The sequence below is a fragment of the Oxyura jamaicensis genome, chromosome 3 (assembly GCF_011077185.1).
Source record: "Oxyura jamaicensis isolate SHBP4307 breed ruddy duck chromosome 3, BPBGC_Ojam_1.0, whole genome shotgun sequence".
Classification (NCBI taxonomy): Eukaryota; Metazoa; Chordata; class Aves; order Anseriformes; family Anatidae; genus Oxyura; species Oxyura jamaicensis.
The window spans coordinates 114,619,456-114,632,139 of NC_048895.1; the positions used below are offsets into that span (position 1 = coordinate 114,619,456).

The following is a 12,684-nucleotide window of genomic DNA, read 5'->3' on the forward strand; positions in this document are numbered from 1 at the left end:
CAGCCAAGGGAAATAGTTGACTGTTTTAACCCTTTTTTTAACTGTAGATGTTTCACCTCATCATTTGGACATACTACCCCCCATCCTACTGTTAAAGCATTTTGAGCTTTCCTCCAACCCTGTCAGAAGCTTTGAAAAGGATTTGAAGAATGAAGAATGTCTGTGGTGATGACCCTGTTATCACACACAAGAGACTTTTAACTGCAAACCTCACAGGGGAATTCTCCATGGGGAGCATTAAAACAAAATACAGGAGATAAATTCTTCATCCCTTTACCTCTTGTTCTAAGCTACAAGGGAATGCATTCTGACCCAGCATTTACACGTGCTATGGTTTTAATTTTTGTAGGCTTTTTTTAAAATTTATAATTTACTTTGCAACTGGATCTCCATTTTATTGTGTGTATCTTTGAGTACCAGCCAAGTTCTGGCCCTTGAGTAATGTTGACAAGGCCTGGGCTTCATTCAGGCTCTTGGAGTGAGAAGGGTAAACTCCTAAAGACTGACAAATTTTAAAATGTTAGTTCAGGTGGGGGTGAGAAGTCAGAACTTCCTTAAGATGCTGGACTCAATCCAGTGATCACAAACAAAGACTTTTGCCTTCTCAGAGAAAACATGTAATAACCATTTGCTTTGCAGAGCAGGTGGTTTGACATTTTATTGCTGTTAAGCAGAACAGGTGAAGGTACATAAAGACTGAATGTGAGGAATGCATTTATGCTCTTCCATCAACACACCCAGGATACTGAACAACATGGAGAAGAAACAAACTTTGAGACACCTTGCAATCACAAATTCATGGGAGCATTCATCACGCAGGGACAAGAGTTTTGATGGTAAACCAGACTGTAAGAATTTTTCCCATAACAATGTGTCTTACACCACCTACCCTCTTCTGTTCCCAGAGCTTGCTATGCCACCCAGCCCTAGATGAGCTGAATTTTCCTGCTGTACTTATATTAATGATTTTAGTGACATAAATTTTTGAAATGTCAAGGATATCTGCTATGAATATTTGGAAGCTTCTTTACATGTCAGATGTATGTAGAGACTTGTAAGGAAAAATACAGCATTCCTTTACTTCCCTGGCCCTCAGACCCTTCTCCCATCAGCTCAGTGCTTCAGCGATGGTCATCAATCACTATTAGGCTGACTGCTAGTGTTCAATTTGGGCTATGAAATCTGGGAGAAGTGCCCAAATGGTCTTGGAATCACAGGGAAAATTAATGGCATTTATTTCAGAGATGCCTCCTACAAGAAGGAGAGTGGCCTGAAGAGGAAATCTGTAGTTGTGACCGTAGCAGTGTGCTCCCTGACCTTGACCTGTATCTTCGTGATTGAAGGAAAAATGAAAGATCTCCTACTAGACAGCTAACAGCACTAAAGCATCACTACTGGTGGTCTGTGGGGTAATCCACAGATTTTTTTTTATTTTTTTTTTTCCAGTCCTGCCTCTGTTTCTCTCCCACAATTGGTGCCTACACCTATATGCTAAGAACTAAACAGTGCCAGGATCTGTTCTGTGGCACTGAAGAACTAGCATATCCTGGCCAAACCTCTGGTCTGGAATTCTTACAACCTCCAAACAGAGGCATGCAAACTGCCTACTGAGGTTTTTTTTATTTGCTATACCGACTCCTGAAACATGGCCAGCAATTGCCAGAGAGGAGTCTTCAGGCAAAAACATACCGTGTTTTAATGATTTAGCAACAGAAATGATAAGGTTTCCCCTCTTTATGACCCACTACTATTTAATTTACTAATATCCCAGTGTACATACTTCTCCATTTGTGTACAGTGTCTAGCACACCAAACCCACAATTACATTGTGAGTCTCCAGGACTAGCTGTCGTATATAAATAATCAGTAATTTATTCTGTGAAAAGACCTGAAGGAAACATGGGAATCTAGATTTCTCTAATTGCTCCACCCTGATCTTGGCTCTTCTATTTACCTATGCCACATACGACCCTCTTTATGGTACTATCTGCCTTGACTACCAACACTTTTCTTGTCTCTGATACTCACTGTAGCACCACCACTTTTATAGAGGGTCTTGTCAGCTGTGTCAAAATATTTCATAATTACCATTTCTAGTCTATGATGAAGCCAGGAGTACTGTACTGTACTCCTCAACAGAGACTATCTCAGCTTTCGGGCACATATGCTTCAAAGCTCAGAATATTATAGATATATATGTGAGTCTTCACAAAGATCTCTCAGGCAAGCTGGTATTTAACGCAGAAGCAAGCTAATTTGGAACTAAACTACTTTCCATGAGGCAGTTTGGCTGCTGTCAGATGAAGCAGCCACAGTGTGCTAGACAGGACCCATTTCGATTAAATGCTGCTTTCATATGCTTCAAAAGACGAGTACAATAAGGACGTTTGTCAAAGGAAAAACTGCAGAAAACTATTACATGCAGAACATCTGTACCACGCACTTCATTCTTTGCTGGAGTTTATTGACTATTAATTTGATACATGTATCTGTTAAAGAATGTGAATTGCATTTCTCTGCAGTGACTTTTCTTTCTTTTTATTTCTTTCTCTCTTGCTGTCTCATTCCTTCTCTCTTTCCCTTCTTTCCTTCCTTCCTTCTTTCCTTCCTTCCTTCCTTCCTTCCTTCCCTCCTTTCTTTCTTCCTTCCTTCCTTCTATCCTTCCTTCCTTCCTAGCAGCCACTAGCTGACTCAATAATTTGTGTCTCATCTAGACTCAAACTCCTAAACCTCTGAGGCATACCTCCCTGAGAAGGTATGAACAACAACAGAAAAGACCAAAGGACTTTCTAACCTGTAAACCTGAAGCTATGATGAGGTAGGAAGAACTTCATATCAACAGAAACATGAACCGGACCCAAAGGATGAGAAGCTCTGACCTACAGTATGAGTGCCACTTAGCTTCTCCAAATGTGAACTTTTCAATCAAAGTTAACACACAAATGACCTTATTGCAAACAAAATGTTTTACCTACATTAGGAAACGTCACTTTTGAGTGTGTGCACTGTTTGCTTACATTTAAAGACTTTAGCAATTAACATCATGATGCTCTATAATCAATTTCATTTCCATTTTCTAGTTTACAAGCATATGATCATCCACAGGTTTTCAGTTCAGTGCTATACTTAAACAACGATCTATATCTAAGCATGTTCATAGTCTCAATAACCTCAAGGGAAATACTCACATGCTTAGAGTTAATCATGAGTTCAGGTCTTCTGATAAATGAGGACCAGAAGGGAAACATTTAAATCCCTCATGAAAAACATTTTCACATTGAAGTATGCTAATTAAAAACAATAGTCAGTTGTTTCTGTCTGTACTTGGCCTGATCATTTGCTGGGACAAACAGATTGTCATTGACTCTAAGGAAATTACCCTAATTAACATTAGCTGAAAATCAGGTATTGGGATTTCTAATTCTCCAGTCTTTTCTTTTTTGATCTGAGACACATCTTTTAAAGATAAACTACTAGATATACTCCCTTCAAGCTACCAGAGTACAAAAACACTTCGTATAATCTTCTTTTTCTCTAGGATACAGCCGTGAAGTTCACCAAACTTCAATACAACATTCAATTTTTTTTATTATTATTATTTTATTTTATTTTATTTTGTGCAAAGACTAACTTTGAAACCCAATCATTTTCTGGGAGGATTTCACCATAAATTTATCACCACCATTTCCCATAGTTGCTTTGCCATAACTCCTGCTGTAAGAAGACATGTCCAAACCTTTTAGAACAGCCTTGGAAGAGCCCTTGAGGTGAGCTGATACAACCCAGGGTTCTGAGGGAGGTCCCAGTTCTTCAACCCTTCGACCCTGGGAAGAATATAAAAATAGCAGGATTAAGATCTTGTCTCCACACCAAGAGGAAAGAAAGTTCTGATGGTTTTAATAATTGTAATAATTTATTAATGCCCAGTAGGAGGGAAGGGTGTATCTACACCCTATGTGTTACAAACAGTGCCAAACACCTCACCATAACTCACTAAGGTGAACTTAAACTCAGGAACCAGTTCTGGCAACTTCAGTCTGTTCCAATAGTCTGACATAGTTTGCTGCTTCACTGCAAGTAGCTAGGGTCATGTTCACACCACCTAAGAGAAATAGTGAATTTTGACATCATCATAGCATCTAAGTTCAGAGTCACAGAATCTCAACATGGCTGAGATTGGAAGGGACCTCTGGGGGTCATCTGGCCCACCCTCCCTGCTCAAGCAGGGCTACCTTCAGCACGTTGCCCTGGACTACATCCAGGCCACCTTTTGAATATCACCAAGGATGGAGACTTCGCGAATTCAAGGAAACTGAGTAAATTCTGTCTGTCTATTTAGTGAGGATGAAGATTTAAATGCCTCATATGCTCAGTGAAAGAAACTACTTGTGATACCTAAATTACTCATCCCTAGTCAATGTGTAGAATCTAGATCACATAGATCTAGATACATGTGAAAATATCAGCTTTCATATATATATATATACATATTTTTTTTTTTTTGAGGGACTTTTTAATTCTCAAGTCTCACAAAAGCACGTATGAAGAAGGTTCTGAAACTCAGAGGAGGATCCAAATGCCTAGATGTTGACAGATGTTTGTGTGTCATTTCAGATAGTCAACGATGTCTGACATCCAAGTCAGATCTGATGCTTCTCTAGTAGAAAACTCTTAGATTTCTACAGGATTTTTAGGCCAAGTTGCATATTCTACAGCCCAAAGCACAAGATGGCTACATGTAGAGAACTGAACACAAATAGCAAGAAGCTGGAAGTCTTGTTCCTCACAGATATAAAGCCTGCCTCATGGTTAATGGATATCCAGAGCTGTCTTTATTGTAAAATCATTTTGCATCCAAAAATAATATCCACTAAGCTGCCCAAGCTTGGATTTGACACTACACTTCAGGTTCACCACTGTAAAAATGTCATACCCAGGTCTAGTTACTCTGTGGCTATTCTTTTACTTATCCATCACACTGAGGATGAATCCATAATGGAAAAAAAAAAAAAAAAAAAAAAAAAAAAAAAAAAAACCTGAGAACGAGCAAAAGGAGCATCAAAATATACAGGAAACATAAGGAAAATGTGAAAATTGCTATGCAGATTTCACCTGACTCTGGGACTGAACCTGGTCCAGAAGCTCACCAGGACTCATTGGACTTGGTCTACTACTTCTAAGACTTGTGTTGGTACCTCTGACATTGCTAAACCACATCACACAGATGTCTAAGCATGTTTTAAACATAGTTTTCTCTGCACAGCACTGCTCTGCATGGTGCAGGCTTGCTTAGGCAGGCAAGGATACTCCATCATACCCTGACTTTGCCAGCCTTCACGATTGCGTTGCTGTTCCCATGCTCCTTAATGATATCCTTTAAGCTTCAGGAGCAGAATCAGAAAATTGCACACAACCAATTCTACAGCACAAATATAACCCTCATGGGAAAAAGATGAAAAGTGTGAATAGAGTCCAAAATAGTTCCCAAAATACCAATGACTGCTTATTTAGAGACCTACCCTTTACCTCCTTTACCATATATATTTGTAGAACTATCCTATGACCTATATTTAGGTTGGTCTCATAGCTTTTGGATTTTGCTTGGAGATGTCAAAATTGTACAAGAGTAATACAAGTCTCCATTCAGAGAGGGACAAATCCTACCTTCTTATCCAGGAAAATGATTTGCGGCTGTACAGGAAGCTGTTTTCCAATTTCTCCATCTGAGGGCTGCACCCGAACAGAGATGTTATAGGGTCTCACATACAGCCATGTTTCTTGGTGTTGTCTGCTTCCATTTTTTTCACATGTAAAGGAATGTAAATAAAATAAATAAATAAATTGAAATTAGTGCTACAAAAAACACCCAGTGCTAATCCCAGAAGTAATTCACACCTTACCTATGCCTAGGAACGATACGTTACTTTCTGTTCATGGGATTTTCTACTTTTCTAATGCAAGCAGTAATGCTCAGTGTCTGTTGAGAGCAGGAAGGAGCACTATACCAAAAAATTATTAATTTACCTTATGGTGACACTTTGATTCCTTGGATGAAAGCAGCATGTATGGAAATGTGAAACAGGCATCACTCCAAGGAGACAACAATACAAAACTAATAAAAGATCTCTTTGTTCCTATCCACAATTTACAAATAGGAAGCTGAGAAATGGAAAAAAAATAAACTGCTTCTTATGTGATAGACAAAGATTTTATGGATTCAGTAATCCAATACCATGGCCCCCAAAGTCTCCATTCCAGAGCACTGATAATGGTGGAGATAGCAAATGTTTCCTGTCCAGCAGAAAGATGAATTACAGTGAATATCTCTGATCTCTAAAAACAAAGTTTCAGCTCCTCTACACAAGCACAGCACTTACAGGGCTTTAATGCATTTCTTCATCCCATCATCCCTGTGCATTATCTGTGAAGTCTGCACACCTATATATAGCAGTATACAGACACCCCATTGAAAGACATTGCTTTTTCAAGACTGAAATTTAAATTAGAGCATCCCAGGAGAGGGCTTTTGCATTTGAATACAGAATCAACATTTTATTCTGAGCCTAAATCATTTCATTCCCTCTGCTAGTGCTTTGTGTCATTTAGTATCTCTTTTACATATATATATGTGTATATGTGAATATGCTTCTAATCTGCAATTGCAGTGAAGCAACTGGGGGTTTGATATTGTCTTGAAAGTAGGAAAGGTATTCATTCATCTCTAGTGTTTGCTCAAAGGTGTTTACAAACAGAAGATACATGGAGCATCAATTTTCTTTGGTTTAACTCAGGGTTTGATTTTGGTGGGGAGGGGAGAGAGGGGTGTTACTATGCATTACAAAGCAGAAATTGCTTACACTGCAGCTGATGGAAAATATGGGCCTGAAAAATGGACACTGGGAAGACCAAATAAAGGTATAAGGACATCTGAAGTCTCAAGTATATAAAGAAAAATATTCAGTCATTCAGCTTCATTCTATTTTTCTTTTTTTGTCAGTGCAAAATTCAGAAAGGCAATGATATATAGGAAATTCATGTCAAAGGCAGCAAGGCTCATCTGTGTTCTTTTCTACCTCCTTCATAAATGTGCATTCAGAATTTTGACTTAAACTCAGTCCAGGTATAACACCCCAAGCCACTCATGACTATAGAACAGAGACTAGCACTTCCTGTGTGTTCCCTGGCTCCACCTGAGCCCAGACAAGTTCAGGTGAATCTTGGCATGGCATCTGTAAGCCAAAAATCAACTTTTCTCTCTCCAGCTTCTTTAGAACTGCCAACAAACAGGAAAAAAAAAAAAAAAAAAAAAAAAGTTGGCGTGAAATGCCCTGACTCCACACCCAGTCCCTACATAGGAAAATAGTGCTCATCTTGCACTTAAAGTAAGCCTGCTGCAAAATCTGGCTGTAGGAATTAGACTTTCCCACCCTCTAGAGCAAGTAAAAAAAAAATAAAATCATACAGACGTGGTTAAAAATAATAATAATAATAATTAAATATTTGTTTGCAGGTGATTTGAATCCAGCTAACACAGCACAGACCACGGTGTTTATGTTCCACATGGTCCAACTGGAGTCTTGCTGTGAGGAAGCCCCTGCCTGAGGGTGCAAGCCCTGCATGCAGCAAGTCACGCTCCTGCAAGTGAGTACCAGTGTGGAAGAGAGGAGCACCCTGCTGCTTCCCTGGTGATTTGTGCTGCGAGGAAAATAGGCTTTCCTGGCACAGCTCTGCCACTGGGAGGTGGGAACGGGTGAGCATGCCTGTGCCCTAGCAAAGGTGAAGTGAGGAAACTGGCCTTCCTCATGATGGGCACGAGGAGCATGCTGTTCTGTCGCTCCCCTCAAGCCTCATGCTGGGAAGGAGTGGGCTGATCTGCAGTTCCCTGCTGGCAGAGCTCGGTGGGGAGCAGTTCAGTTGCTCAGCGGCTTGCAGCTCTAAAGGTGGCCACAGCAGGCAAGCAGGCACTGCTTGTCAGCAGGGGCAGCAGGGGCAGGCTCCCAGGAGTTACACCATCAAGGCTGCGGTCTGCGGAAGATGCTGAGGGTCTGTGGGAAAGCAAGTGTCTGCTTTTAGTAGCAAGGAAGGTAGAGATCATAGGAATGAGAGGATCTACTGCAGGTATCAAGGCGTGATGGGCTGAGGGTTCAAAAAAAGCTCTAGATCAGGTCCAACAGCAAAGGCCAGGATGATTCCCAGGTGGTCTGGGAGCTAATGCAGCCAGAGACTATTCTCACCAGGTAGTTAGAACAAGGCCACCCTGAAATGGTGTGTGAGAGAATTTAATTTTATGGACAAAGGCTGATGCACCTGATCAGCAGGACTTGGTGCCAGAGAACAGTGCCTGGCATATTTAATGTACTAATAAACATAGCCAATGGACTGAACTGAACTGCTCTCTGGGTATATCTGCAATGCTAGTGTTGTGGCGTCAGTATACTTAGAAGGGGAAGAAGATTGGGAATAATTTGGAGGACCAATAATATGTCAAAATGCATCATGTGATAAAGCCAAAGAGGTGTTTGTTTTGTTCTTGAGAAGCTGGTGAAGAAAACACAGGCACAAGGAAGCTGCTGTAATGAAGACAAGAGACTGACTTGTCTAAGGCCAAGTAGGCACGGATTCACTGGCAGGGATGTGAGGATTTTAGCATTTGGGGGTGAGAAGTGGGCTCCTCCGTCGTGTGGTGATGAGGTTGGCCACACATCAGCTGCCTGTGCCCTCTCTGCTGGATGATACCTTTCCACAGAGCCCCATGTTTTCCCAAGTTATAGAGAAAAACCAAAGCTAAATGAAGTAAGCCCCAGTGGAAAGCAGGCTTCAGCTTTCCCTAACAAAGAAACAAGAAAAAAGTAATACTGATCGTGTCTGCTTCTGAAAAGGGGCTAACGGACTGAACAGGACTCATGGAGTCAAACATTACTGATGTAATCACATTGTTGCATGTAGGCTGAGCCAACAAGACCAAAATTCAGAAACCTGGGCACCACCATGCATATTTCAGTCTGTCAGCGCCAGCAGTGAGCTCTGAATGAAGGCTCGTGTCCATTGCCCTTGAGGTCAGCTGCTGTGATGGCAGGGAGCTAACAAGAAGATCTAATAACATGGAGACATATCAAGGGGGCCTAAGCTGATGGTGAACTCTGGTAAGGAAAGAGGAACTGCATTATGCTCTGTGAGCAAGGCTGGGTAAGAGGGATTGCTTTTTATCTAATCATTTGGAGGGGTTCCCTTCATAAAGCAAAGATGCTTTAGGTAGAAGCTGGATATTTTGTGGCAGTTGAAAGTGTCAGGTAAGTTGTTCAGACTGAAAAAGTTCTGGGATTTTTTGTTTGTTTCTTTCTTTATTTTTTTTGACCAACTTCTTTTGTCATTAGTCTACTGGGGCACTGCCACCATCAGAACTCCATTTGCTAGCTGTTGCATCTTCAAATGATTCCCAGTCTAGCTTTCAGGAATTTCTGTCCCTATTCACAAAGGAGCAAACAGAGTCAGAGAGCACAAATACAGCTGCCCAGGAACACCCAGACACATCTGCCCCATAAGGCCACGCTTCCCCCACTGCTCAGACAGCCTTCGTTTACACTTTATGATCCCAGTGGCACCAAAAGGCTGAGGGCAAGCAGCTGCCTGGTGGAGGCAGATGGCAGGATGTAGAGTGCAGTGATAAGAAGCCCTAAAAAAGAAAATAAAAATTAAAGGCATATTGGAGGGCCTTACTGGATCCATTGGAGGGTGAGTCGGGATCACCAGGTGCCTCCAGAACCAGAGGGACAGACCCTGTCCATCAGATAGGAGAGAAACATCCTCCACATTCATTAGCGACTTCTGTTAATTGCTGGAGATGGGTGGAAATACCTGTACTTACAATTCTGCCTGCTAATGGCAAGGAGCTAACATCTTCCATAACACACTCCCAAAGTTTACTGTCGGAGGAACATCTTTTATTAAATGTAAACAGCATCACGCCGGAGGTCAGAGCCTTGCCACTGCTGCGTATCCCAAGGTAATACCACTTTAAGCTCCACATAAACTCTTAAACAGTTTCTATCCTAAAACCAGACCGTAGGTGGTACAGCTTTTTACGATATGTTATAATAGTGCAATAAATCTGTTAGCTTAAAATCGAATCTCCGTGGCCTTTTAGAGAAATCATCATTAAATGCAAGGCCCTGTTAATGATGCCATCCAAGTGAAATTGTTTAATCTGCTAGGGGGGTGAAAGGTCACCAAATGAATTTTTTATAATACATCAACTTGACACGCAATAGGGAAAACTGTAATAGATAAAAGCAAAGGAAAAGGGCACTGTCTTCTTCTGATAGGTCAATAGCAGCCAAGAGAGTCACTCATCCACTTTTCCTTCACTACCGTGCTCCTTTTCCATTTAATATGGACACCCAATTAATACCTCAGCACCATAGACAACCTCATTTTAGGTGAATTATAGCAATTCCTTCCCCCTTCTCTGAAATGAAAGTGATCACAATACATCATAGCATTGTGCGAATTAACGTTAATTGATTCGAGTTACCAAGCATTGATGGGCCACCTCTATAATCCAGCCCTTATTGGGAGCTGGAAGGGATGGAGGGAAGATTAGATTGCACCGTCCGTTGCTTTGACGACGGCGGTCACCTGATGGCTTGTTAGACAGTTGTACGCCTCTATTGCTGGCCCCAGTGGGGTCGTCAGTAAACTGGAGTGATGTCCAAACATCATTACACGCTGCTCCGATATTAAAGCAAAGGGATTAGCACCTTATTGCAAGCAACCTGGATTTGTCATTGTGCTGTCGTTATCCAATTTCCAGATGATAATGTGACTGTGGCCTGCGGGCATGAGGTCCTGCAGCCAAACTAAGGTGTGTATATATATATATATATATACGTGTATAGATGTACACACAGCCGTACAGACACAGCACCCAAAGCCATTTAACCCCTAGCTCACTGGGCTCCTGCTAGCAAAGCATGTGAAAGAATGCGTGTCCCCTCTCCATGTGATGTCAAGAACACGATATGACAGCAAAGAGAGCTGACCTCAGAGCCAACACTGGCTCTGATGCCACACTGCCCCAGCCATTCTGATAGAGGTGACACTGTTTGTGTTTTAAATAAGCCAGAATGGGGAAAGGATTGGTCCTGCAGGGATGTGGCTGCGTTCAGCACTCTCACCATCTGAATCATCAACAGAGCAGGTTTTTACTGCATGTCCCATTAATGGTTAAGGGGGAAGACAGATAGGAGTGTGTCATGAGCCACGCAGGTTTTCCTTGATGGAACTCAGGCACCAGATTTGGGATCAGGTCTCTTTCCAGTCCCTAAGAGAGCTGATGGGTACCCTCTTCACTCTCGGGTGTGCTCTTGAGCTGATCCCAACACTTGTAACTTCTGGGGAGAAAGCAAAATTGGGAAAAGTACCTCTTGAGCTTTTCCCCTTAATTTTTAACTCATCATCCCTACCACGACTGTGCCTTCCTGACGCTACCAATATGCTGGTAGTTCAGTTTTGATGTCCAGTTAGTTCCTAGAATTTCTGCTAAAAAATAAAGTCACCAGAAGAAAAGAAATAGCAAAAGGCTTTGTGATAAGAAATCCTTGAACCACTCAGTTTCCCCACTTGAAAAGAATTATGATTTGAGAACTAAATACTGAAATTCATCCTAATTCCTTAAGCGCACTATGATCATGACTTTTTATATGGAATAACATTGTTTCTATGTGTATTTGCCTCTGTTTTAATTTCATTAAGTTTCTTATCCCATTGCTCCTATAAACAGCCTGTTACAGAGTCCCACTCCTCTGATTAGAAACCTTCAAGGTTTCACTGTAAATTTGATCGTGTGTTCTGTAATTTAACTAGACTGCTAAATAGGAGATGTTGGCCAAAAGGGGTGCTCAGCTATTAGAGCAGCTGAACAGGGAATATTGGGAATATTCCCAGGACATTTACAGAAAATTCACTTCAGCTGTGTGGGGCAGATAAAGCCCCGATAGAGCCTCAAGTGCTGCGCTAGGTGCAGCTCTGAGGTCAGGACTTTTAGCATCCTGCCTAAACCCACAGGAAGAAAAGTCAGATCCCTACAGAAGGAAAAAATGGTCGTCTCCCCTTTTTAAAACCCCGTGTAATTACACACAATAGCCTGCCTAAAGCCTGCACAAAGGTTATCGAGCCCAAGCACTTTCGGCTCAGGATGTGTCAGCATCAATCTGGTTTGGACCTCTAACTCTGCCTGCCTGTGTGCATGCCGTGTGACGTGGGGAATGAGTACTTCTCATTTAGTCCCCAGGATGGGTATTGCTGTCTGAATGGGCAGTTCTTTGACAATTTGCTTCACTTTTATTGCTTGCTTTTAGTCTCAAACACTGACATTTCCTGTATGCGCACATCCTTCACACTCTATCCCAAACCTAACTCTTAATAAAGGAAGATTAATGCCTGAAAATTTCAGTTCATAGCAGGTTAAAAGTCCATCAGGGATGAGTGAGGTACCCTGCTCCACTGTGGGGAGATGACTGAATGGCTTCTGGATGACTGCTCAGCTTTATATTTCTGATTCTGTGTAAAGACACCTGAAAAAAACACATATTTGCTGTTGTGCCTTCTTGTGCTTTTACTTTTAAGTATATCGATATGTATATTGATATCAGGCAAACTTTGCAAAAAGAGGGATGGCTGTCTATG

General features: G+C 41.5%; 1 protein-coding gene across 5 annotated transcripts in view; it reads right to left on the minus strand.

Annotated features, from left to right (window-relative positions):
- Positions 1–12,684, minus strand: part of PKHD1 (PKHD1 ciliary IPT domain containing fibrocystin/polyductin) — a 253,587-nt gene that overhangs the window by 11,142 nt on the left and 229,761 nt on the right. For 4 of the 5 annotated variants that reach the window (XM_035322239.1, XM_035322236.1, XM_035322237.1 and 1 more), the window contains 2 exons: positions 5,665–5,791; positions 3,737–3,824 (listed from right to left, as the gene is read on the minus strand). In XM_035322239.1, coding sequence (XP_035178130.1) covers positions 3,737–3,824; positions 5,665–5,791 — 215 coding nt within the window. The remainder of the gene's footprint in view (positions 1–3,736; positions 3,825–5,664; positions 5,792–12,684) is intronic. The other variant, XM_035322238.1, reaches the window with a different exon arrangement.